A 26,947-nucleotide genomic window follows, 5' to 3' on the forward strand; every position below is an offset into this window, starting at 1 on the left:
GTGGAGCACAGCTGTAACTTCTCCACAGTGGAGCACAGCTGTAACACTTCTCCACAGTGGAGCACAGCTGTAACTTCTCCACAGTGGAGCACAGCTGTAACTTCTCCACAGTGGAGCACAGCTGTAACTTCTCCATAGTGGAGCACAGCTGTAACACTTCACCAGACCTGAGCAGAGCTGTAACAACTTCTTCAGAGTGGAGCACAGCTGTAACATCTGCTCTGGGGAAACCCTCCCCTGAGGAGCAGAGCTGTTATCTTGTACTGGAGAAACCTTTCCCTGGAGCAGGGTTGTAAGCTGCTATGCTTACAGTGACTTTGTGGTATTCCTTGGCTCCTGACTGCCAGGATCCCTTTCCATCTGAGCTGCAATGCCAACAGTCCTCTGGGGAGTTGCATGTGGCTTTGTTCTTTGGCACAGATAAGACATGAAAAGAAGAGCCTCTGTACCCTAAATGTACACACACATTTTAGGGTACAGATGGGGTTCCCCAGGATCTAGGGTTGGGGCCACTCAGCTGTCACTGCTCTAGAATCTGTGGGACCTGGGAGAATGGAGCCCATAAATGAGGCAGACTAAAGTCTCATGCAATAGCAACTTTATTCAGACCATCAGACAATTTGTCTCTGAGGGTTAAGAAAGGTCACATGAGTAAAGTTCATGGGTTCAAGCTGTATACAATCACAATACGCTGCACATGACAAAAATGTGTTTTTCCATAGGAGCATATAAAGGATTGTCTAAACATTTGATTGAGAGCAATAATGAGTAATCTGAAGTAGACTCCCTCCTCTCTGATACACTTAGGAGGAGCTCGAAAACACACTCTAAGGACAATGCCACGTATTGAAGAAACTTAGGTCACAAGGGTCTTGTTTTCTTGGAATATTCTCATAGGGTGTCAGAATTCTCCTCACAGGATTCCATTCCTGGGCCTTGTTGAGACACTCAGGCACCAGGCTGCCTATGTAATCCGAGCATCCCTCCTCTGACTGGAAACTCCTTTTCTTCCCTCCATAGACCTTACCAGGCTGACTGACCAGGCTGAGTCCCCGCAGAGGTGACCAGGGAGGGACTAAAATAAGGGTGGGATGAGGGAGGAGCTTTCAGAGTCTGCTCCACCTGAGGTGACTGCCAGGCTGAGGTCTCATGACTGCCACAACTCACGACAAATCACACTGGAATTCCCAGGTTACCCTGAAAGGGATTGAAGGCTGTGTGGTAGTTTGAACATAGTTGACCCCATAAGCTCATAGCAAGTGATGCTAATGGAGGTGTGGCTTTACTGGAGCAGGTGTGGCCTTGTTGGAGGAAGTGTGTCACTGTTGGAGTGGGCTTTGAAGTCTCCTTTGCTCAAGCTAAGCTCAGTGTGGTAGACAGTTCACTTTACCTTGCCTGAGGATCAAGATGTAGAACTCTCAGCTCCTTCTCCAGCACCATGTCTGCCTGCATGCGGCCATGTCCCACCAGATGATAATGGACTGAACCTCTGAAAGTGTAAGCCAACCCAGTTAAATGTTTTTCTCTATAAGAGTTGCTGTGGGGCTGGAGAGATGGCTCAGAGGTTAAGAGCACTGGCTGTTCTTCCAGAGGTCCTGAGTTCAATTCCCAGCAACCACATGGTGGCTCACAACCATCTGAAATGAGATTTGGCGCCCTCTTCGGGCATGCATGTAGGCAGAACACTGTATACATAATAAATAAATAAATCTTAAAAAAAAAAAAAAAAAAAAAAAAAAAAAAAAAAAAAAGAGTTGCTGTGGCCATGGTGTCTCTTCACAGCAATAGAGACCCTGAGACGATCTGAAATACTTGTGTCGCTAGGCCTCAGCTTTATGCATTTACTCCTTGGCTCTCGATCTCCAGGGACCTCGCCCAACCAATGCTATAAGTCTGTAAATTTTTCAGACATGAAAAACTTTGTATTAGCCAAAAAATGTAGCCTTTCTTGACATTTTAGCTGTCAGAAATTGGATTGCATCACAATCCTGTGAACCAGGTGACAATCATGTCACTGTCCCATCGTCTACATGTGACTTTGCAGCTTGTCATGGTCTCATTCCCTCACTGATGTGTCAGTTGTTGGTGTCCAGTGCAGGAGGGTTAAATGGCATTTAAAAATATCTTCAAGGGGCTGGAAAGATGGCCACCAGGTAAGAGCATTCACTGGCCCTCCAGAGGTTGAGAGTTCTGATCCCAGCACCTTGTCTGTGTGTGAAGGTGTGGCTCACATCTGCCCTGAACTCCAACTCTAGGCACTGACGCCCTCTAGTGGTCTCCTTGGACACTGCACCCGTATGGGGCTGCCTGTCCAGGCCAAGGGATGCAGCTGAAGGCAAGAGAAACCTCCAAACCCTTGGAACTGGTGAAGCAAATCCAAGCTGAGAGGCTGGTGTCACAGGTCATGTGTGGAGAAGGACGATCTGAGACACTAACCTGCTTTCTGCACAGCGTCCTGCTGCTGTGGGACAGAGGTGCTGGTGAGCCTCCTTCAGGACAGGCTGTGTCCCCACACTGGGGACACTGAGGGCCTGTGTGGGAAATGCAGACAGGGATGATGTGATGTGAGAAGTGACTGGAAGAAGTGGACTGACACGTGAACTCACACTCACAGCTTACACAGTCTGTTTCACAAGTTCTTTACACAAGCAGAAGGTTTATCAGACAAAAAGCTTATGACAAAGGGTCTCCTTGTTCCACCAGGGACCCAGGTATGGAGGGACCTGGGCACCTAGGGTCTCACATGCTGCTTCCAGGGCCCCTGTGTCCTCTCCTGCTACACACAAGGCTGGACAACTGTCCAGGCTGTCACAGGAGCCATGACCTGCTGCCATCACCGCCTTCCCAGGATGAGGCTGAGGTCACTGAGCAAGAAGAGCACCTCCCTCTGTGTGTCACAGGATGGGGAGTCAGAAAGGACAGAGACGTGGGGTCCCCTCCACACCTGCCCTCCCACTTCAGTCTGACTGATGGTGCCAGATGCTGCTGCTTAATTCTCTAACATCCTGTGGAGCTCTGAGTAAGAATGGCCCCAGAGGCTCACATGCTGGAGTACTTAGTCACCAGGGAGTGGGCTCTGAGAGGATTAGAAGGATTAGGGTGTGGCCTTGTTGTGGGAAGTGTGCCACTGGACTTGGGCTTTGAGGTTTCAAGTGCCCATGCCAGTCCCTGTCTCACTCTGTCTGCTGCCCAGAGACCAGGATGTGGCCCTCAGCTACCGTTCTGGCACCATGTCGGCCTGTGTGCCGCCACGCTCCCCACCGTGACGATAATGGACTAAGCCTCTGGACTGGAAGGAAGCCCCCATTTAAATGGTTTATTTTATAAGAGTTGCCTTGGTCATGGTGTCTCTGCACAGCTGTAGACCAGTGACTAAGACACATTCTATCCTTATTCCGTCATCTATGTCCCGTCCATGCAGCAGCCACCTCACCTAGAAGAAGGATGGACCCTAATGCTCAGTTAGACCAGACCCAAGGCCCCATCCCTGTCCGTCCTCTATGTCACCCTCCAGCTCTGCTCTGACTTTTCAGAACAGAACAGCCCCACAGGTCAGCCCTGAATGCTGTCCCAGCTGTGCAGGCCATTGGTGTCCCTTGATGCAGGACGGGAAGCCTCATAAACTCTGAGCCAAAGAAAAATTATGAATGTGCAAAGAGAGGAAGAATGCTCCTTCTGAGTCTTCTCTTAACTATCTACCCTCTATCTGTGATCTATCCTCTATCTATGATCTATCTACCTACCTACCTACCTATCTATCTATCTACCTACCTACCTACCTATCTATCTATCTACCTACCTACCTACCTACCTATCTATCTATCATCATCTACTTACCTACCTACTGCTGTGGGATGTTCTGTATGGCAAATTTGTTGCTCTGATTAGTCAATAAATAAAACACTGTTTGGCCAGTGACCAGGCAGGAAGTGTAGGCGGGACAAGGAGGAGAATAAAGCTGGGAAGTGGAAGGCTGAGTCAGAGAGACACTGCCAGCTGCCACGATGACAAACAGCATGTGAAGACTCTGGTAAGCCACGAGCCATGTGGCAAGGTATAGATTAATGGAAATGGATTAATGTAAGCTGTAAGAACAGTTAGCAAGAAGCCTGCCACGGCCATACAGTTTGTAACCAATATAAGTCTCTGTGTTTACTTGGTCGGGTCTGATGGCTGTGGGACTGGCAGGTGAGAGAGATTTGTCCTGACTGTGGGCCAGACAGGAAAACTTTAGCAACAACCTACCTATCTCTCCTCAGTCCCTGCAGAATCAGGCTTGGCTGTTCTGTAGGAAGAAAATGTCCCCACTTCTCCCCACTATCTCCACTTTCCCTGACTTTATCAGTCTCCTGGGACTATATCAGCAATGTCGCCCTCCAGGCAAGGGAGAGAAAGGTCCTAAGACTGAGGAACAGGGTGCAGTTGGGACTCACTGGGTCCCCTCCTCTGCAGTCAGCTGTCCTTGCAGCGGGTCCTGCCAGAGTCCATGTCAGAGAAGCAGCAGGGGCCACTTGAACTTCAGATCGGCCCACCAGAAGGTAGGGCACTGATGGGTGAGTCTCAGATGGGCAAGGCCCCCAGGGCTGCGGCTCCACAGTGTCTCCTGCTACTGCTGTGCCTTTAGGTGTTTGCTGCTGCCATTTTTCTCTGGTGTCTGGCATGGTGTTAGAGGGTGAGGGGGGATGCCCACTGCCTTTGATGCAGTGTGATTATCTCATGGAAATATCCCATTCCACTAGGCAATTCTACCTGTGGATCATTTATGAAGATGATTTCCTCTTAAGCTGTACTGTTTTCATTGGAGAAATGATTTTATACAATAATAGTGTCAGTTTAAATAGAATTTTGATGATTAAGGGTTTTTAACAAATGTAGTAAAGATTATAATAGAGGTTAGTTTAATAGGAAAATTAATATAAATAAAGGTAGGATACAGTATTGCCCCCACCCCTGATAAAGCAGGGTTTGCAGAGGGTAGAAAATAGGACCAAGGAAGTGTCACGCAGCCAGGACCTGAGAGTTTCTCTTGAGGAGCCGCATAGACTACGGTTTAGGTTGATGACTACGAAAAACAATTAAGTCCCAGGAGATAACTCAAGTTCTTTTTGAAATTGGGAAATATGTTCATAGGATTCAGTGTGCATCATAGCTAAAACAAAACTTTAAACAACTGACTTAATGTAATAAAAAAAATTGGATAGTTAGTTAAGATAATTGGACAGAACTGTAAAATAAAGATACTGAGAATACTAACCGTTTTTTCTGGCAGTTATAAAAATTTCAGCCTATGTAGATAGCTATGGCTGAAAGGCTCCTGATCTATGAGAAGTCTAAAGGCAAATGTTTGACTGTATGAAGGTGCCTGGGGTAATTTGTTTTTCACCTGTAATTTGTAAAATGTTTAATCATGTAAGGGAAATGGGAAGCATGATGTTTTTATTTGTATTCATTGCAATCATTCACTTAAAAACAGAATGTAACCACATTTTAATTTTTATGTTGCTTAAAAGCTTGGGTATATAAGCTGTAAGGAATAAAAAGAAGTTAGAAGGAAGTCATCAGGAAATCAGAAGAAGGGAAACATCTGGGTAGAAGAACAGACCCAAAAGTAACAGCGGAACAAGCAACAGAAAGAAAAGGAAATGAAGAAGCACTTTGATCCCTCAGAAGAAGAAGCCCGTGTTTTTCCTCACCTACTCGGCATCTTGTTCCCAGTCTCTCTGACCTGCAGAAGGCTGGACCCCAGCAAAGGCCTCCCCCAGGAGGGTGAGGCCCTGATGCTCCAGAGGGGGAGGGGCTCGTATACATCCTCCCACAGTTCTCAGTCCCAGGGACCCTGCATCGTGAGCTTGTGATGTTTAGTGTTTGTTTACTTGACACAAACCCAGACAAGTGTGGGAAGAGGAACCTGAACTGAGGAAATCCCTCCGTCCATGTTGCCTTTAGACAAGTCTCTAGGGCACTTTCTTTTTAATGACTGATATGGGACTGCCCAGCCGACTGTGGGTGATGCCACAGCTTGGCAGTGGTCCTGGGTGGATCAGAAAGTAGACTGAGCAAGTCATGAGGAGCAAGGCAGTAAGCAGTGTTCCTCATGGTATCTGCTTCAGTTCACACGTCCAGGATCCTGCCTCAAGATCCTGCCCTGAATCCCTTTGAAGATGGACTGGGATGTGGAAGTGTAAGATGAAATAAACCCTTTCTCTGCCAGGTTCATTTTGATTATCACGGCAATAACTAAGACTGATGGGCACATGGGCCCCACTCTGCTCCCTGCAGGCACCACCCTCTCCTCAGCTCAACCCATCCCTCCCTTGTACTGAACCAGCACCCGTGAGTTCACAACCACCTGTACAACTCCAGGGCTCTGATGCCCTCTTCCGACCTCCTAGGGTGGCAGGTACCATGTGTTGTACGTACTCGCATGTAGGCAAAACACATACATCAAATAAAATAAACCTTTTTTAAAAAAGCTAAAAAGTGTTTTTTTCTTATTGTATCATACTGAGTGTCCATGGCTACCTGAAGACATTAAACACAACAGCTCTTCTGTGTGACTGTGAAGTTGGATGTTTCTCCCCATTTACTTCAACCACAATGGTGATTAAAGCCAAAGAAGACAGGGAAATCCAGCGATCTCCTAACAAAATGGACAAGAAGAGGACACAGAAAAACAAAATGTGCTAAAAGATCCCTTCTTCTCACACCGTTGTTTGATTTTGGAAAACGGTTATTTTTCAGATTAAACATTTTTTTTCTGTTAACACACAATAGATAACTATTTAAAAATTAATTTGGATGGGCTGGAGAGTGACTCAGTGGTTCAGAGCAAGTTTGAAGGGAAAATTCTCATCACTACTGATGTCTGAAAACAGAAAAGAGGGTGGGCCATGAGAACCAGTTGACACCTGGGGTATGGAGTCCCAGACAAATCTAGGGTCCCAGGGACAGGCTTTCTGCAGCAGGATGAATGCACCCTCTGTCCCCCGACTGCCCCCAGCATCCTGCCCTGTCGCCCCTCCTCCTCAGGCTCTCTGCTGATACAGTGTCAGAGCCTCAAGATGCTGTGGGTCACCCTGGATGACCTCCCTTGGATCCTTTGGATTTTCTTGTGATCCCTGGTATCACCAACTACAGCCCATCCATCCTCCAGCCCCCTTGGGTACGGTGGACCTGTCGATGTGCCTCCATTGTCCCAAAGAGGTACAGATGCTCTCCCACTCCTCACTGAATCCCCATTCTGCACCATCCATCCTGGAACCACCCCAGCACCGAAGCGCACGCGTATGTACAAACACACACACACACACACACACACACACACACACACACACACACACACACACACACACTCCTTCTTGTTTTGTTTTTTAGGTAGGGTCTCACTATGTCCCCCTGGCTGCCTGATCAGGCTAGCTTTGAACTCAGAGATCTGCCTGCCTCTGCCTCCTGAGTGCTGGGATCAAAGTCTCGCACCACTGCCCAGCTGCATTCCCAGCAATGCACAGGTTGTGGAGCAGGCCAGTGGGCAGGTCTCCCTGGGTAAGTGTCCCCTCCCCATGCCAACAGGCCTTCCCTGGTGCTGAGAGGAGGAGGCATAGGAGAGGGGTGCCAATTCTCCACTCACCAACCCCAGATGGGGCATTTTCTCCCCACGTTCTCCTCTGTCAAGGCAGCATTACAGACTCAGCAAGAGGAGAGATAAAAATGTATCCAGTCCACAGCTGGACTTCTGTGGAGGACAGAGGTAGGGAAGGATGAAGGAAGGCAATCATGGACAGGAGCTTCACCTACACAAGCCACTGATCTTTCTGTGGTGTCCTGGCCTGCAGAACGGAGACAATAGGTGAGGTGACACAGGCTATGATCCCAGCTCTCAGGAAGTAGAGAGGGACCAGGAGTTCTCAAGCAGCCTGTCCACATGGCAAGTTCAAGGTCAGCCTGTGCAAGACTGTGTGATGGTTAATGTTTCCAGAATCACCCAGGAGACAAGCCTTGGTGGCACTTCTCAGATACTATCTACACTAGCAGGCCATGGTGACACACACCTTTAATCCCAGAACTCAGGAGGCAGAAGCAGGCAGATTTCTGGAAGTTTAAGGCCAGCCTGGTCTACATAGTGAGTTCCAGGACAGCCAGGGCTATGTTAAGAGACACTGTCTCAAAGCAAACTAATAAAAAAATTATCTAGACTAAGGTTAGCCTCTGAGAATGTCCGTGAGGGGTTATCTTTACATTAATTGATATGGAGGCCCATCTTACCTGTGTGTGGGACCATTCCCTGGCAGGGGATCCTGGACTGCATAAAGTGGAGACAGTGAGTTGGGCGTCCATCACTCTCTGCTTCCTGACTGCGGCTGTGAAGTGACCAGCTGCTCCAGGGTCCTGTCACTTTGATTCCCAGGACCGTGATGACCTGTACCCTTGGACTGTGAGCCAGAATAAGCCAGTTCCCCATCATGGTGCTTTTGTCAGGAAAAGAAACTAAGATGTTTTGTCTAAAAGAGAGGAGGGCAAGGAGGACTTTACCACCATGCAGCTCTCAGGGGCTTTAGGGACCACCATGTCACTAGTTGTGGGTCACCTAAGCAGAGCCTGTAGGAGCCATAGGGTTATTCCTCCAGTTGAGGAAGAGGATGTGTGTAAAATTCTGAGTTAGAGTTAGGAAGGTCAGATAAAACCAGGCTACGGCTTCTTCATGTCACCTTGAGATGGTCACTGTATCTCCAAGGGTCACACCCTCGTCCCTAGACTCCTGGTCCTGGGCTAGACCAATGGAGCAGCACAAGAAATAGAGAGAAAAGGAAATCCACACTTTTTACTTAAATGAGCAAACAGTGTGTCCCTGGGCAGTGTCCCACCTCCTTGTCCTCTGTCTGAGGAATTTAACATTTAATTAGACTTGTGGCATGAATGATGAGATTGATGAGATTCCCTGGGATGCTGTGGATATCGTTCTGTATAAATAAAACACTGATTGGCCAGTGGCCAGGCAGGAAGTAGGCAGGACAAGGAGAGGAGAATCCTGGGAAGTGGAAGGCTGAGTGAGGAAGACACTGCCAGCCGCCGCCATGACAAGCAGCATATGAAGATGCTGGTAAGCCACGAGCCATGTGGCAAGGTATAGATTTATAGAAATGGGTTAATTTAAGATATAAGAACAGTTAGGAAGAAGCCTGCCACGGCCATACAGTTTGTAAATAATATAAGCGTCTGTGTTTATTTTATAAGTGGGCTGTCGGACTGCCGGGGCTCGGCGGGACCCGGAGAGAAGCTCTCCAGCTACACTGGGATTTCCCTGAATAAGGTCAATTTAAAGAGATAACTGCCTCCGTGTCTCCATGGCAACCACTTCAATCAATTCTAGTCTCTAGAGGTGATGGGACCTGGGAGAGTGGAGCCTGAAAATGAAGTGAACTAAAGCCTCCTGCCACAGCCAACTTCATTCAGACAATTTGTACTCTGAGGGTTTAGAGGTGTCACATGAATAAAGTGTTCTAAAGAACAATTCCATGTTGTGAAGAAACTGAGGTATGTTTCATGGAGTTTCCTCACAGCACTCAGAATCTCCTCCCATGACTCCATTCTCAGACCATGTTCAGACACTCGTCCTCTACTGACCCAGCTCTTCAGCCCAGAAGCTGAGTGCACACCAGCTCCTCCACCTAGGATTCCATCCCCTCTGCCCCTCCGGCCTGCCTCACCTGCCCTGGACTTCCTGAGTTCCTATTACACTCCAGTAGGAATGAAGCCAGAAGGAGGTACCTCCAGATGTTCTAGAGGCTTCTACTGGAAAGAACAGCAGAGCAGGTGTCCCAGAAAAAGGGGAAGTAGAGGCAGAGATGGGAAGAAGTCAAGAGAGAGCGGAGGAGAAAGTGGAGAAGGAAATCAGGGCTGAGCAAGGCTCATACAGTAGTGTGGAGGTACAGCCTGTAATCCTCACACTCCAGAGGGGATGCAGGAGGATCCTGGGCTACATATTGATTTCCAGGTACATGAAACCGTGTATCAAAAAGAAAATTATCAAGATTAAAAAAAAAACAACTTAGGAGGACTCTGGGAGCCCGTTCTCGGGTTCCTTGTGGCTTTACCCAGCAGGTCCGCATAGAGGATGATTAGACCACGGGCCTGAGTGCAGGTGTCTGGGATGGTCTGCACTTGGCTGTGCTGGGGGAGGAGGTCTTTTGTTCCACCCCTTGGCGTCTCTATAAAAACCCTGGGGCAGAGACAGTCGGGCCCGTTGGAATAGGTTCCAGGCCCTCTCGAGGCTATCCTTTATTTTCTATCTGTTTATCTCCACAAGATTCTCCACAATAAATCCTTCTATCTAATATTTCCTGCTGCTCGCACTCAAGAAAACTCTGGGGAACTGTGGGGGTGGTTGGGTAAACGCCCCACAGAATGGCGCCATGAACAGGGACTAAAGATAAAAGAAAAAAAAGGGACTAAAGAAAAAAAGGGGGGACTAAAAAAAGGGGGGACTAAAGACAAAGTAATAGGAACTAAAGATAAAGGAAAATAATAGTTTTATTACAGAGTTTTTGGCGAAAGTGCTGAGTTCAGCCCTGCCAGTGGATAAGGCATGCCGGTGTTATGGAAAATATATATTTTTTATATATATTGAGAGGCAGGGGTTTTATCCTCGAGAGAAAAGGAAGCGGACTGGAAGGATGTCCGATGCTGCAGCGAAATTCTTTTCTGTCAAAATTTTCTATCTTCTATCCCTTTCTCAATTTCTATCTGTGAAAAATAAGTATAAGGTATAGCGTAGTAATATAGTTTAGGAAAAACAGAAATGTAAGATTGTGTAGGAAAAAATAAGTAAGGCAACTAGACAGAAAAACTCTTCAATTTTCTAACTTTGGGGGCTATGAATGCAAACTGGGAAAAAAATCTTTCTTTGGGCTTTTCGGGTAGTAAAAAAGCTCTTCTCTGAGCTTATGGGGAAGAAAAAGTTTCCAATGGAAGCTTTTGACCTGGGGACAGCTGAAATGCTAAGTCCAAGCGGCAGGAGAAAGTAATTTCTCCCTGAGGCAAAAATGGGGGTGTAAAAAGTCAAAGTTTAAAGTTCAGAAGTTTTGGGGAAAAGTTGGTCTTTCTCTCTTGGGGGAAAAAAATTCTCAAAAGCTTTCTTTGGAAAACTTGGGAAAAAACTCTCTAAAAAGTCTTAATCTTAAACTAAAAGCTCTCAAACTTAAAAACTAAAGCCTTTCAGAACTCACTCTCTCAGAAGGACAAAAATTAGAATCACCTGAAGATATTAGTATGGGGACCACCTGTGATTAGCTCTAAGGGAAAAAAACAAACCTCTTAAGACAGCAAAACCTCTCCAAGTTCTTTCAAGCTTTAAAAATCCTCCCTGCAATGCAGGAGGCAGGGACAAGTTCCTAAAAACCTCTCTTCTAAGCTCTGTCTCTTCAAGCCAGTAAAAGACAGTGGGTCAGAGTACCCTGAGGGAAACACTTGGGAGAGTGTGGGTGAAGAGCTACAGAGCCCAAAAGGGCAGGAAACTTTACCTGAGAAAAGCAAAAAAGCCAAGCTTTTCAGTTACAGCCAAGCTGAGGCATCAAGGGTTTTGTTTGAGCATTTCAGAATGAAAAGGTGCTCCTAATCATCCTAATGCAAAGATCCCCTGAAGCAATGCAAACTGTTAGCATTGTATCCTCGCTTCTGACCAAAAACCCAAAGGTGACTGAGTTGGAGTGCATTTCGGGGATACTAGGGTTCCTGCAGTTGCAAACTTCCTGGAGCACAGAGCTGAGGCAGGAAGGTGCAGGATCCAGGGGAAGATTGCTAATGAACAAACAAAGCTAAAGACAGTGGGAACGGCACAGTTGTCCGCTTTCCTACAAGTCCCGGGTTGATAGGTCCACAGCTGCAAAAAGAAATCTGAGAAAAGCTTTCCTATCAGAGTAAGGACCTGTCTGGGAAAACAGTAAAGCTGAACTGTGTCTGAAGCAGTCGTGCTGCCGAGTCAGAACACTGTCTGGGAAAAGAGCCCAGCCAGGGCAGAACAGAACTATCCAGGAGTAAAGCTTTCTTTTCTATCCGAGAAAGCATCTTTTTGAGAAAAGCTTTGTTTCAACTGACTCCCTGAGATGAGGGAGTGTAGCCCTGAGGGGTGATTGCCTCTGGCATAAGCTCTGTCCTTGAGCACCCAGACAAGCAAAAGCAACCCACTGGGGGACTGGGCCAGGTGAAGGCCTGATGAGGCAAAACACCTGTCCTAATGGGAGTTTAGAAATGGCAAAAACCTCCCTTGTTAGATTTTCAGTCTGTATGCAAACCACACAGACCCCGAAAACAGAAACGGACAAAAAGCCCCTACCTTCAGTAGCAGGGAAAGCCGCCACTGTGTGTCGGAAACTGTTTCTGGGGTAGAGGGGATAAACTGAGACCAAACTGGGAACTGTTTGGGAAAGACTCCAAAGAAACAGAAGGGACATGATCCTCCCCAGAAATATATGACCTGAAAAAGCTGCTAGAATTTAAGGCAGATTCGGGGGGAGAAAAAAAAGCCCCTACCTCCAAAGGCAGCTAGCAGAGGAACAGAGCAGCCTGAGATATCTGAAGCTCTGCATCTGCGGGGAAAGGAACGAGCAAAATGAGAAAAAATCAGTGGGAGAAAATCTCTCTGAAAGAGCTATGGGAAAGTTGTTGTAAATGTTTTTCACTGACTGGCTAAAACAAACACAAGCCCCAAGGAAAGTTGCTATCAGAAATGCCGGCCTCAATGCGCACTGAGGAGGCAGGTGCAGTTCTGATCTGGGGCCAGTGTCAAATGAAGGAGAAACACCTGTTAAAGCCAGTTAAGGAGAGACCAGAAATCTCCCAATGTCCCATAATTGAAAATGTAAAATGCTTGTTCAAATTTCCCGTTGCAAAAGCAAAAAACTTTGTTCAAACCTCCCGGGGAAGAATTTGTAAACAAGTCTGGTAAAAAAGAACCAGTTGACTCTCAGACCCGAAAAGAACTATGGGAAATTACTGATATAAGGGAAATGATATAAAGGACTGATAATATTATGGACTGATATAAGGGAAATGCATTCTGGGAAAGGTAGTTTTTCCGCTAAAGATGGCGACATTGCCCTGAAACACTTTTTGTCAGCTCGAAAATACGTTCCTGGTAAACTTAAAATACAGCTTTTAAAAGAATAAGGAGGAAAATCATCTAAGAGTTTAAGTGTCAGTTCCATTGGAAAAATTGAAAGGATATGGAACTAGGTGCATCACGGTTTGGGGGCTCTGTTGGTAAAATCCCTTATTTACCCTAATAGCTGTGCAAAATTTTTACAGTAGTTGGAAGACAAAAAGCTACCTTTAAGAGCAAACAAGCCACTTTAAAATCCTTAAGAAAGCAAGAGAGCAGTTTATACACTGAACGTTGTCTTAGATATGAAGAAACTTATGTTGAAATTAAAAGTTCTTTGCCTTTTGAACAAACTGCCTGCAATGAGTAATTCCTTTGCAAATCTAATAAGGAGACAAGGAAACAGGCATTCAAAAAAGAAATGACTGCTTTATAGATGGGGAACAAACTTCAGAAAAGCTGTCTTACAAAAGAGTTGCTTCACCTGAAAGTTCCTTATAAGAAATCAATGCTAAATATCACAGCTGCTTATAACATCAGTAGTTAAAGCTAATAAAATGAAAATGCTAAATCCTGAAAATGCTTTTTCTCAGAGTAAGCTAATGAAGGATATGTTTCATGAAAGAACATCTATGTTCTTAACTCTTTTGAATAGTAACAGTTTTGGTAAAAATACTGGAACTAACAACAATCCAGTCAAAATGTTTCAACAAATCCAAGACGCTATAAAAGAAAGCTGCCATGGTTTGTGGGCCATATTAGAGCTCACTCCAATCTTCCTGGTCCTTTAGCTGAGGGTAATGCGAAATGGAAAGATCCCTGCTCGGGATTATGGAAGGGTCCCGATCCTGTGTTAATATGGGGTCGAGGACATGTTTGTGTTTTTTCACAAGAGGAGAATGAAGCTCGGTGTTTACCGGAGTGTCTAGTAAGGAGCGTGGAACTAAGGAGGGTCAGCTCCAATGACGTTTCTATAAAGAAACCAGAAGGAAATTGGCTCGATCAGTGTTTCTGAGGTTTTGTCACTGGTTAATGCAAACAGTGAGGAAATAGAGTTTGGAGCGTGCCGCTTTTGGCTTTACTAGCTTCTTTAGAAAAATACTTTATATCACCTAATAGCTGTGCCCTGTGCCTTCTTTTTGGTGAAGAGCTTACAGCAGCTAAATACGGTAATTTCACCCTCAGTGTGAAGTGAAGTTTTTCGGTAGAACAAACCAAAAGTACTGCTGTAATAGAAACGTTTGTCTGAATTGAACACTTAGGGGAACTATTATGAATTTGGGTGAAGGGACAGCCTCTAGTTAAAAACCGTTTACCGCTGACAGTGCATCTCTGCCGGTCCGGAACGGCTGAGAGAACTGGCAACTTTGGAGTGTGGCGTCATCCTAGGAAGGTTACAGTCCCCTAGCAACAACTATCACAATTCTATAACAACAACACTCACTAAATCCCAGTGCTTTATAACAAAGCTGACTATAAACTCTAAACTTTAGAAATGATGTACGTACTTCCTGTCTAGTTAAGAGAATCTTTCTAATAGAGATAGTAATAATAATTAAGAGTAAGAAATAGAAAAAGATGAAAATAAGATATGAGTTTGTAAAAATTCTCTTGTTAGATCTGTGTTAAGAAATCTTTAGGTGTTTGCTCTGTTAAATATATGCTAATGGTAGCCCTATATAAGTTTGTAAAATAGATCTATAGAGTTCCTTTAAGAAAATAAGCTTGCAAGAAGTATCTAATGTAGTCTTAAGACATGTAGTAATAATCTTGTAATAAGTAAAGATGCTAGTTGTAAATGTAAGTTTAAATAAGAAATAAGATGGAATGAACATAAGAAATACATAAGAAGTAATAAGAAATATATTTGCTAAAGTAGTTCTATAGTATCCTTAAGGAGTATAAATAAGTAGATATTAATACGTTATTTGTGAGTTTGTAAAAATGTGTAAATGTTGAATGTGAGTCTAAATGCTTTGCAAGGCAAAAGGTTATATGTGAGTTTGTAAAAAAAAGTGTATATGTTAAGTGTGAGTCTATTCCTAATGTATATGGTGAAAGAACCCGAGACACAGAAGGTTAGTGTCCCAGTAGACTGCCAAGTAGGCAGTCTGAATGGTTTCAAAAGCTCCAGAAGCCGCTAAGAAGCTAAGAATGGCGGACGCCAGAACCAGCACAAGGCATCCACAGCTGAGATCCGTGGAAAATCGACGCAACACAGAAAAACCTGTGCTAACATCAAAAAATGGTGCGGTTTAGAATACTACTGTATCTAAAAAGGTCTCCAGCTTGAGAATGACAGTTGCAGATATGCTTTAACTAAAATTGTTAACTGCAAAAAGTTTTGGTTGAAAAACATCTCTTCATATTTTGAAGTGATAGTCCGATACCAGAGTTTATTTCTTGTTTGAACTTTTTGAACTTAAAATGAGATAAAACTACAAAGATTTTGGTTATGGATTTCTTCATATTTGGAAGGCTCGTACCAGAATTTATCATTTGAATTCTAGGACTTAATGAACTGAACAATAGATTTCATTGCAATGGGACAATTTTGAGTTTACTTACAGTAATGACCCAGAAACTGTTTTCTGGGACTGGTTTTGTGTTACAAATGGAACTGTTTAAATGGAAAAGTTTGGGTCTTCTAACTAGGTTTGAGATTTTGTTTAAAAATTATAAAGAAAAGGAGGAGTTATGAGGTTGAATTATGTTTGCAGAAATTATATTTACCCTATTGATATTAATGCACCCTGGTTTTGTGGAGTTAAGGAAATATTTAAGTTTGATGTGAATACATTGAAGTTTTTCCTATGTTCTGTTAGCAAGAAAATTCGAATGATTGAGTTAAAGTTGTAAGACGGAGAAAATTGTTAACTATATTTAGCACCATATATGCTAATTCAAATGGTTCTGTTAAGAGTTTGCTTTGAGTTGTAAGATTGAGAGAATTGTGACTATGTATAGCAATATTTATGTTAACCTGTTAATGGTAATGATGAAGCTAAGGGATTCTTTAAGTTTGTAGTCGCCTTAAGAGTTTTTGGTTTAGAAAGGGCTTGAGGCAGCTAAGACTGCTGTAGTCACCTTGGACCTAATTCAAAAGAGAAATGCCATCTTTATCATCCTCTACTCCCATATTGGGAGGTGTAACAGCTATGGAGATTGTTGTAAGCCATTAATAGTTTTTTTTTATATATTAAGAAAGGGGGACCTGTTGGAGCCCGTTCTCGGGTTCCTTGTGGCTTTACCCAGCAGGACCGCATAGAGGATGATTAGGACCACGGGCCTAAGTGCAGGTGTCTGGGATGGTCTGCACTTGGCTGTGCTGGGGGAGGAGGTCTTTTGCTCCACCCCTTGGCGTCTCTATAAAAACCCTGGGGCAGAGACAGTCGGGGCCCGTTGGAATAGGTTCCAGGCCCTCTCGAGGCTATCCTTTATTTTCTATCTGTTTATCTCCACAAGATTCTCCACAATAAATCCTTCTATCTAATATTTCCTGCTGCTCGCACTCAAGAAAACTCTGGGGAACTGTGGGGGTGGTTGGGTAAACGCCCCACAGAGGACACAGGGTGGGGTGGGGCTTGCCCACTTTTTCTCCAGTTCTACCTTATCTGATGCTGAGAAACAGTTACTGCCAGAGGTGGTGATGCACACTTTAATCCCAGCACTCTGGAGACAGAGGTAGAAAGATATTTGTGAGTTGAGTCCAGCCTGTTCTATATTGTGGATTTGGGTTTGAATCGGGTGTTGGTTTGTAGACAAGGCTAGCATAGAACTTAAGATCCTTCTGCCTCCACCTCTGGGATTATGGGCCAGTGCCCATCCCCCACCTGTCTGTCACTCCACTGCCCACCCCTGCACCTGCCACCCTAGAGAACTTTAAAATGACATCCGATTGTATCAGTCTCCACCTAAACCTATTCAATGGTGTTCCACTAACTTGAGTTTGGGTCCCATGTCCTTAACCTGGTCTCCAAGGCCCTGTGAGGGTGGCCCCACCTCTCCAGGAAGTGTACAGTACTAGCCTCCAGCTCCCGTGGCCTGGAAATGTCTGCTGTAATGCTTTCTATTCAACTGGAGAGACTGAGGCAGGAGGATGGCAAGTGAATCCAAGGCCAGTCTGTGATATTCAATGAGACCTCATCTCAAAGCAAAAATTAGAAAAAAGTAGGCTAGAGAGATATCTCCAGAGTTAAGAGCACTTGCTGCTCTTAGAGAGGACCCACAGGGAGGCTTACAGCCACCCATAACTCCAGTTCTGGGGGATGCGGCACACTCTTCTGGCCTCTGTTAGCACCACATGCATATATGCATGCTGGCAAAACACTGGTACATATAGAATAAAAATTTAAATTAAAAATATTACAAGAAGGGATGGGGCTATCGTTTGGTGGTAAGATGCTTAGTTGGTGTGCTCAAGGCGCTAGGTTCAATCCCCAGTAACCTGAATCCACAACACACATGCAGACACACACACACACACACACACACACACACACACACACACACACACACACACATACACACTCACATCACAGAGCTGGGGATGTGGCTCAGTGTGACTTCCTTAAAGTGCATAAAACCCTGGGTTTGTTCTCCAGTACAGGAAAAAGGAAGTCAATTAAACAAACAAGATAAAAGTATATAACATAGCCAGGCAGTGGTGTTAACAATCCTTTAATCTCAGCACTCTGGAGGCAAAGGCAGGAGAATCTATATGGCTTCATGTCAGTCTGCTCTACAGAGCAAGTTCTAGGACAACCAGGGTTACGTAGAGAAAACCTGTCTAAAAGAACAAAACAAAAACTCAAACCAGAAGAAAACTGTTGCAGATTATTTGATCACACTGTGAACCCAAAATTGCATTATTTACTGGAAAAATCTAATTCTAGTTGTGGTGTGGCTCAGCCCTAGCACACACCTTTTATCCAAGAGTTTTCTGCTTGAATATTGTAAACAAGATAGTTGACAGGAAGCAAATATAGAATTAAAAAAATAGAGAGAGTAAGAGGGCATCCGGAAGAAGAGAGACACCCAGGACGTAGAAGGGAAGGACATGCAGTTGGAGGTATTTTGACAAGGTGTAGAAGGAAGGTCTTTTCTGGGATGACCATGGAGGAGGAAGGTCAGCTGGGTCCTTTCTCTGCCTCTCTGAGCTAGCAGGCTTTCACTCTAGCATCTGGCTCCTGAGTCTTTATTGGAAAAATTAAATGACTGAGATTTTGTTAAAAAACGACATTTGCTACTCCAATGCATGGCATGACCACATGGACAGAGAAATCATGTCAGCTGCAGACAAACTTAGAGGTGATCAGGTTTGGTAAGACACCTAGAAAGTCCTCAAGGAGAGAGTTAAGTAATATTAAAAATCTTTCCCATATTAAGGATGGGGACTATCATAATATTTTACATTGGTATGGATTTTAGTTGACTGATACAAATTTAAAGTTAATTTTGTTATAATGTATGTATACTTCTACTCTTGTTTAAGGTATTGTGTTTTTACAGCTCATTTAAAATGTATATATAATTGAAAATACAGATTAATAAGGCCAGGCGGTGGTGGCACATGCCTTTAATCCCAGCACTGTGAAGGCAGAGGCAGGCAGATCTCTGTGAGTTCTAGGCCAGTCTGGTCTACAGAGCAAGTTCCAGGACAGGCTCCAAAGCCACACAGAGAAACTCTGTCTCGAAAAAAAGTAAACAAAAAAATTTATTCATCTGTAATAGTCAAACTTATAGTCATGTTAGTTAGAATTTCGAGGTATACAAAGATATATTTCAGATAGATAGGTAATCTTCAAACACCTAAAGAATATGGTACTTAAAATGTTTTAATAACAGACTTTTCATGACAGTGAGGCATGTCTGCTCCTGGCATCACCAATATACTCCAAAAAAGATCATGGGCATTGAAGAAACTCTGTATGGAGTTTGTTTCCTTTATGGCAAAAGCTACCCGTGTGGGCAAAGAAATTACCTTTGCTTCAATTGCTAACAGTTACTGTCCAAACTGGATTAGCAAGACACAAGAAAGGTGACTGCCAAACTTTGTCAAGACAAGGTAGGACAGTCCTTCAAAATCCCCTGCTTTACAGGAAAGTCTGTCAGACATGATAGGTCTATAGGCCAAAGATGGATGCCCTAACGTTACAGAGGAACTTTGGGTGACTGTGATGTCCCTGTCATTAGGTAACATTTCACCCTTCTAGGGTCTTTGATGGAGTTTAAGAGTAACAGAGGCCGGGCAATGGTGGCGCACGCCTTTAATCCCAGCACTTGGGAGGCAGAGGCAGGAGGATCTCTGTGAGTTTGAGGCCAGGCTGGGCTACGGAGTGAGTTCCAGGAAAGGTGCAAAGCTACACAGAGAAACCCTGTCTCAAACCCCCGCCCCACCCCCAAAAAAGAGTAAATAGTTATAATTATAGTTTTCCTGAGTTGTAATAGAAAGTAAATTAGATGCAAAACTTTAGATTCATCAAGATAGATAATTAAGCGGTGGGTCGCAGACGCAGGCAGGCGCAGCGGCATGCGCAGAGGCGGGCGGCAGCAGAGACACAGTTGCAATAAAGACCAGAAACTGAGCCATTACCCACTGAAGAGTTAGCCATCGGAGTCCCAGAGACCAGACAGCTACCTTTCCCTGCTTCCCCACCAAAATAAATAAATAAATAAAAATGACCCCTACAAACCTAACAACCATTGAAAGCATAGGCACACCCTGCACCAACTGGGAACAACTGCTCCCAGAGAAAAGATAGATAATTAAGTATTTTCTCTAATTTCGCCCAATGCAAATGGATTAGCTAGTGTTAGTGTAAATTTTTTTTTTTGGTTGCTGCTGTTGAATTTATTACAGGAAGTTGATTGCCAAGTGCTGTATGATACTTCCAGCTGTTACTAGGTGGTCTGCAAACGAAGTCAAGGGTTGGGGAACATTCAGGGTTTCTGCAGGCAAGTTCAAAGAGCCTTAGTATAATTTTTACTTAATAACTTCCTGTTGTATATAATCTTACTATGTTAAAGCTAAAAATCTTCTTTTTAATTAGACAAAAAGGGGGAAATGCTGTGGAATACTCCTCTTATAGACTGTAAAGATTCCTCACTCAAATTGGTTTAATAAAATGCTGATTGGCTGTAGCCAGGCAGGAAGTATAGGTGGGGTGACCAAACTAAGGATGATGGGAAGGTGAAGGGTGGAGTCAGGAGTCCCCAGCATGGGAGCCCTTTTTCAGGTTCCTTGTGGCTTTACCCAGCAGGTCCAGATAGAGAGGATGATTGGACCTCGGGCCTGATGCAGGTGTCTGAGATGGTCTGCACTTGGCTGTGCTGGCGGGGAGGACTTCTGCTCCACCTCTTATCGTTTCTATAAATAGCTTAGGGCAGAGACAGTCAGGGCCCATTGGAATAGGTTCCAGGCCCTCTTGAGGATATCCTGTATTTTCTGTTTATCTCCACACTCTAAATCCTTCTATCTAATATTTCCTGCTTCTCTCACTCAAGAAAACTCTCTGGGTTTTCTTGAGTTACCCAGCCAGCCATGGAGGAAGCACAAAAGGAAGACATACAGAAGGAAGGAAAGAATGGTAAAAAGCCCTGAGGAAAAACAAAGATGAAGAGAAACAGGTTCATTTAACTTGGAAAAGCTGGCTAGAGGTAAGTTTAAGCTAAGGCCAGGCATTCATAACTAATAATAAGTCTCTGTGTCATGATTTGGGAGCTGGTTGGTGGTCTGAAAGAAAGCCTGCTACATGTCTCTGTGAGTTCAAGGCCAGCCTGGTCTACAAAGTAAGTTTCAGGAGCCAGAGCTGTGGATACAGACCTTGTCTCACACACACAAAAAAAGACAAAAACACCAGGAGAGACCCCCAGGCCAGACTCACTTAGTTCTCTCCTCAACCTTCCTGGATTGTCTAGAAGAAAAGTCACTTCCGGGAATACAATGGCAACAACAAGCATGTTGGGGATGCAGTGGAGAGATGCTTCTCTGTAAAGCAGAGGCACTGGCCTGCAAGCACCTCAGTCTCCACAGAGACCAGGCTCCTGGTGTTCACCTGCAGGGGGCAGCTCGCACCGCCAAGCCTGATGCTCAGGAATCTCACCTGTAAATTGAGATTTTTCCTCTTCACTCAGGATCGTGTCTTCACAGCCTGGTGTTTACACTCAGACTTCTAGTGTTTTCTTCCCAGATGATCATCTGTAGCACCAGGTGGTTGTGTTTTACACGGATCTTCAGTCCATAGTCCTGAGATGTCTGGGTGGACCTGGTCTTTGTCTCAGCACAGTAGACCCCTTCTCCACTGGGAAGAGACCCCCGTGGAGACCAAGTACAGCTCCGCACTGATCCCAGTCTACACACCACGGTTCTGTGTGTCCACACACTGCCATGGTACAGTTGCTTCAGGGAATAAATCACAGTAAGGGAGGAACTGTAACTCATCATCAAGCAGAACAATGACGATGATGATGTGGTGGAAGTTACATAACCCGTGACCTCTCGTTCCCTCTCTGACCTTCACTCCCACTTTATGAGCCGATGAGATGAGGGAGATGAATGTCACAGGCCTGTGGAGCCCTGGGTCTGAGAACAGTTGGCTCCTGAGTTCCTCAGGCCTGTGCAGGGTGGACACCGGGCAGAGGGTGATTCTCATGGCAGAGGTACACACTGGGGATCTGAGGTTTCATCCCTGTTGAGTAGTGCGGAGAAAAATTAAATTTATTAATTTTTGTGTTTCTTGGATTTTGACTTGATGTCTTCAAATCCCAGCCACACATAACTGAAGTAGAAAGTGAAAGCAGAGGTGAGTAGGGACTCCAGCACGGAGAGTCACATAACACAGGGTCAAAAGCCCTTGACCAGAGCTGTGAAAACTCCAGTCACCTCCCGATGACGGTGTCCACGGCAGCCCCGCACCCTCACCAGGACTCCGACAGCACCTGTTTCCCTGAACATTCATTTCAAGTGCTGTGTGTATTTTACCTGGACACTTCGTGCTCTTAGGTTTCATCCTGACGAACCTGAGGAGACAGTTGTCCTTAGGCGGCTCAGAGACACCACGACAAACAGCGCTCCGTCCCGCAGCACAGGGTTCAGCAAAGTCTCAGTCCCCAGGCGGTGAGGTCTGGGGTGGGAGCCCAGGGCTGGGGATCCCCAGGTCCCCAGTTTCACTTCTCCAGCTCCTGACCTGGGTCGGGTCCTTCTGCCCGGACACTGATGACGAGTGTCCTGTTCTCACCCCCATTGGGTGCCGAGATCGCGGAGAACCAATCAGCGTCGCCGCGGTCACGGGTTATAAAGTCCACGCAGCCCGCGGAACTCAGACGCCCCAGATCCGAGATGGGGGCGATGGCTCCGCGCGCGCTGCTCCTGCTGCTGGCGGCCGCCCTGGCCCCGACCCGGACCCGCGCGGGTGAGTGCGGGGTCGGGAGGGAAACGACCCTGCGGGGAGGGCGGGGGCGGCCCCGGGGAAGCCGCGACCCCGTCGCCCGGCCAGACCCTCCCGCCCTTCTCCACCGCGTCCCGAGCCCCGCGCCCTGCGCCCCTCCCGGCCCGCGCACCCGCCCGGGGTCCGGGAGGAGGGTCGGGGTCTCACCGCGCGCCGCCCCCAGGCTCGCACTCCATGCGGTATTTCCACACCATCGTGTCCCGGCCCGGCCTCGGGGAGCCCCGGTTCATCTCTGTCGGCTACGTGGACGACACGCAGTTCGTGCGCTTCGACAGCGACGCGGAGACCCCGAGGATGGAGCCGCGGGCGCCGTGGGTGGAGCGGGAGGGGCCGGAGTATTGGGAGAGGGAGACAGAGAAAGCCAAGGGCCACGAGCAGACTTTCCGAGTGAACCTGAGGACCGCGCTCCGATACTACAACCAGAGCGAGGGCGGTGAGTGACGCGGGTCGGAGGTCACGACCCCTCCACGTCCCTACGTCCGGGCCGGAGTCGCCCCGGGTCCCGGGTCCGAGGTTCGGGAGGAGAGTCGGGGACCGGGACCGGTTTCCCTTTCGGTTTAGAGGAGTCCGCGGGTGGGCGGGGCCGCGAGGCGGGGCTGACCGCGGGTGGGCGGGGCTGACCGCGGGTGGGCGGGGCTGACCGCGGGGTCCCGCAGGCTCTCACACCATCCAGGCGATGTACGGCTGTGACGTGGGGTCGGACGGGCGCCTCCTCCGCGGGTACGAACAGCACGCCTACGACGGCCGCGATTACATCGCCCTGAACGACGACCTGACGACGTGGACGGCGGCGGACACGGCGGCGCAGATCACCCGGCGCAAGTGGGAGCAGACTGGTGCTGCAGAGAGATACAGGGCCTACCTGGAGGGCGCGTGCGTGGAGTGGCTGCGCAGATACCTGGAGAACGGGAAGGACACGCTGCAGCGCTCAGGTGCAGGGCCGCGGGCAGCTCCTCCCTCTGCCTCGGGCTGGGCTCAGTCCTGAGGAAGAAGAAACCCCTCAGGTGGGGTCATGCCCCTGTCTCAGAGCAGACAGTGTCCCTGGGTCTCCTGATCCAGCATGGCAGGGGCCGCACTGACCCCCAGGCTCAGCCTTCTCCCTGGACAGTTGCAAATCTGTGTCAGGAGGAGGGAGAGGAGATCCCGACATCACCACAGTGGCTCCTGCAGTCTGCAGCCGCTGTCAGCCATGGCCTCTCCCAGGCCGGGGTCTCTGCCCACACCAGGGTCTGTGGAAACTGAGTCCTGTCATCTGAGTGTGTCAGCCTTACACGACAGGACCGGAAGTCTCCTTTACCTGATGGGAGACATGGACGCCCCTACCCTAGGCTGGTTCCATAGTTTCTAGAACTTTCCCAAGAATACGTTCTCCCAGATTCCTGTGGGTGAGGTTTATATCCCTCACACATCAGTTCTGTCTGTTCCTAGAATGGTCCCGTGAGCACTTATGGATTATCCTGGACAAATACTAAATTGTGGAAGTTTCTCTCTCTCTCTCTCTCCCTCTCTCTCTCTCTGTCTGTCTATCTGATATTATTTTGCTTTTAGTCAGTTTTTTCCCTCACTGGGGTGATACTGTTTGTTTCTCTCTCTCCCCCTTTATTATCATCTGTATCCGTCTCCACAGGAGCCAGGGGGAACTGCTAATCTGGATAATTAGACAAGTCAGTGTTTCCTTTACACTAGAAAGGTTCCTGTGAGCTTAGACTGTTTTCTGCCATATTAACATCCAGAGCCCTCCTGCTCTCCCTCGGCCCCAACAAGTCACAGTGTTGTCCCAGTGGATTAGGAATTGAACTTCCTCAGAGACAGCGTCTTCTGCAGCTCCAGGACAGGAGTGACAGGGAAGATCCACACACCCCTGTGAGCACTGCTGTGTCCCAGGGAGTGCTGCACTGGGCTCCACAGCACACTTCCAGGGGTCCTGTTGACAATGCCTTGTATCTTGTCCCCAGAGGCAGGGCTTGGGGAGTCATTTTCTCTGGCTGAGTGTCAGAGGTTCACCACATTTCTGCTGCACACTTTGGTGATGGCTGTTCACTGGACAGACAGTTATGCTGGTCAGCAAGATGGCCACTGTGGTTGTGCCTCAATGGTGGCAGCAGGAGTTGGTGGCACCCTTCATGTAGCCCTTGTACCTGATTTCTTATTTTGATATGAATTAATAACATATATAAATTAATTATTTTCCTTTCCTTCATTCTTTAACTACCTAACTAACGCTATAGAACATCACATGAGGAAGACCATGCTGACCTGCTGGCTCATGTGGATTCCCTCTTAGCCACTGAGTCCCCCCAGGAAAATGTGCAGCTCTGTGATGAGGGGACCAGCTCTACCTGAGGTCACTAGTGTGATGACAGAATTGTCCAAACAGACACAGTTTAGTGTCATAATTGGTTTAACTTTGTCTTTGCAGATTTCTGTTTATCTTGTTAATTGTGGGATTTCTTAAATCTTCCACACAGATCCCCCAAAGGCACATGTGACCCATCACCCCATACTGAAAGGAGATGGCACTCTGAGGTGCTGGGCCCTGGGCTTCTACCCTGCTGAGATCTCCGTGACCTGGCAGAGGGATGGGGAGGATCTGATTCAGGACATGGAGCTGGTGGAAACCAGACCTTCAGGGGATGGAACCTTCCAGACGTGGGCAGCTGTGGTGGTGCCTTCAGGAGAGGAAGAGAGATACACATGCCATGTGCACCATGAGGGTCTGCCTGAGCCCCTCACCCTGAGATTTGGTAAGGAGGGTGTGGGTACAGAGCTGGGGTCACGGTTGAGAGCTGGGGTCATGACACTCACTTCCTTTCCTGTCCTTCCCTTCCCAGAGCCTCCTCAGTCCACTGTCCCCATCACGGCAATCATCATTGCTGTTCTGGTTCTCCTTGGAGCTGTGGCCGTTGTTGCTGTGGTGGCTGTTGTGAGGAAGAGGAGGAGAAACACAGGTAAGAAAGGGCAGCGTCTGGTTCTCTCAGCCCCTTTTAGAAGTGTGCTCTGCCTCATTAATGGGAAACATCCACACCCCTCATTGCTCCTGTCTCTAACCTGGGTCTGCAGTCAGTTCTGGAAACTTCCTAGGGTCGGGTCTTCCCTGGTCTCTCACAGCTTTTCTCCTCACAGGTGCAAAGAGAGGAAACTATACTCCGGCTTCAGGTAAGTGCGGGGAGCAGGATTGTCCCTGAGGCCCTTGGGGTGAAGCTAGAGTATTTGGGGAGCTCTGCCAACCCATAATACCTCCTCCAGTGAAATCTTCTAGAGGCCATGTTTTCACCTTCCTGTGACTATATATAATTTTACCCTAGGCAGGGACAGTGTCCAGAGCTCTGATGTGTCTCTCCCAGACTGTAAAGGTGACACTCTGGGGACTGATTTGGGGAGGGATAAAGTGGACATGATTGTGTTTCAGGGACTCCCAGAATCACCTCTGAGTGAGTGGTGGGTTGTTGGGATGTTGTCTTCACAGTGATTGTTCATAACTCTTGTTTGTAGCGTGAAGACAGCTGCCTGGCCTGACAGAGTGACAGAGATGTGCTCAGGTCTCTCCTGTGACGTCCTGAGCCCCTCAGTTCACTCTCAGCAACAGTGTCTGATGATCCTGTGACCCTGTGGGCTCAATGTGAAGAACTGAGGAGCCCGGCCACCCCTGCACACCAGGACTCTGTCCCTGCTGCCCTGTTCCCTTCCACAGCCAACCTTCCTGGTCCAGCAGACAGGAGGGGACAACTCCATCCTGTCACCTCCATGGTGCCCTGAGCTGCAGCCCCTGACTCCCCACAGAAAATAAGAATCTGAATGTAAACTTGGTTGTTCATGTCCTTGATCTGACAGGTGGATTGATGGGTAAATTAAATGATAGAAATACTTAGAGCTTGTGGAGGAAATAAATGGCAGCATGGAGAACCTTCCAGAATCTGTGTTCTTTGTGCTGTGTGTATCTGGTGGACAAGATGAGGCTGTGGGAGCTGAGTGTGAACAGGGCTGTGCCCAGGTGGAGCTCAGTCCATTGCTGGCTGTGACATGGTCACTCCTCAGCTCTGTCACCTGGCTCTATTCTCTTCATCACTTGAACCACATGCTGAGAGTCTGTGATCACAGGGACACTGGGATGACAGAGCCTTGTCCTGTCCCCAGGATTGTGAGCAGCCAGGGCAGCTGTGACAGGTCAGCCTGGGCTCTGACCTGGCCATGGCTCTTCACTCTGTCTTCTCTGTTTATTTCTTGTCTCTTTAGTTGGTATGGAGGACTAGGCCTGTTCTTGTCCCTGTGAGTGGTGTCTGTCTCATTGTCCCTTGGGGTCCCTGAGTGACAGCATTCAGAAGTGTCTGTCCATCCTTATCTCCCAAGGCCCAACTAGGTCCCTGACTCAGGAGACTGTGGGATGAGGGGATGAACTTCAGTCTCC

General features: G+C 47.0%; 1 protein-coding gene and 1 long non-coding RNA gene across 4 annotated transcripts; one reads left to right on the top strand and one right to left on the bottom strand.

Moving 5' to 3' along the window:
- Nucleotides 1-1,755: 1,755 nt before the first annotated feature.
- Nucleotides 1,756-21,958, bottom strand: LOC128114371 (uncharacterized). Of its 2 annotated transcripts, XR_008219754.1 has the most exons (4): nucleotides 21,199-21,958; nucleotides 8,263-8,498; nucleotides 4,242-6,865; nucleotides 1,756-3,841 (listed from the first exon to the last, which is right to left on the bottom strand). It is a non-coding gene; the product is annotated as an uncharacterized LOC128114371 (long non-coding RNA). The 2 variants fall into 2 exon arrangements; XR_008219755.1 differs by lacking the exon at nucleotides 4,242-6,865 and having other exon boundaries at nucleotides 1,756-2,531.
- Nucleotides 21,959-22,154: 196 nt separating this feature from the next.
- LOC128114363 (H-2 class I histocompatibility antigen, Q10 alpha chain-like) lies at nucleotides 22,155-26,455 on the top strand. Of its 2 annotated transcripts, XM_052744293.1 has the most exons (8): nucleotides 22,155-22,506; nucleotides 22,706-22,975; nucleotides 23,199-23,474; nucleotides 25,011-25,286; nucleotides 25,374-25,490; nucleotides 25,666-25,698; nucleotides 25,848-25,895; nucleotides 26,035-26,455. In XM_052744293.1, exons 1-8 carry the CDS (start codon nucleotides 22,311-22,313, stop codon nucleotides 26,037-26,039), a joined length of 1,221 nt encoding a protein of 406 aa, XP_052600253.1. In that variant the 5' UTR covers nucleotides 22,155-22,310; the 3' UTR covers nucleotides 26,040-26,455. The 2 variants fall into 2 exon arrangements, with proteins under 2 accessions (XP_052600253.1, XP_052600254.1); XM_052744294.1 differs by lacking the exon at nucleotides 25,848-25,895.
- The last annotated feature ends 492 nt before the right edge of the window (nucleotides 26,456-26,947 follow it).

The sequence above is a fragment of the Peromyscus californicus genome, unplaced genomic scaffold (assembly GCF_007827085.1).
Source record: "Peromyscus californicus insignis strain IS unplaced genomic scaffold, ASM782708v3 Scaffold_19__1_contigs__length_69161282, whole genome shotgun sequence".
NCBI lineage: Eukaryota > Metazoa > Chordata > Mammalia > Rodentia > Cricetidae > Peromyscus > Peromyscus californicus.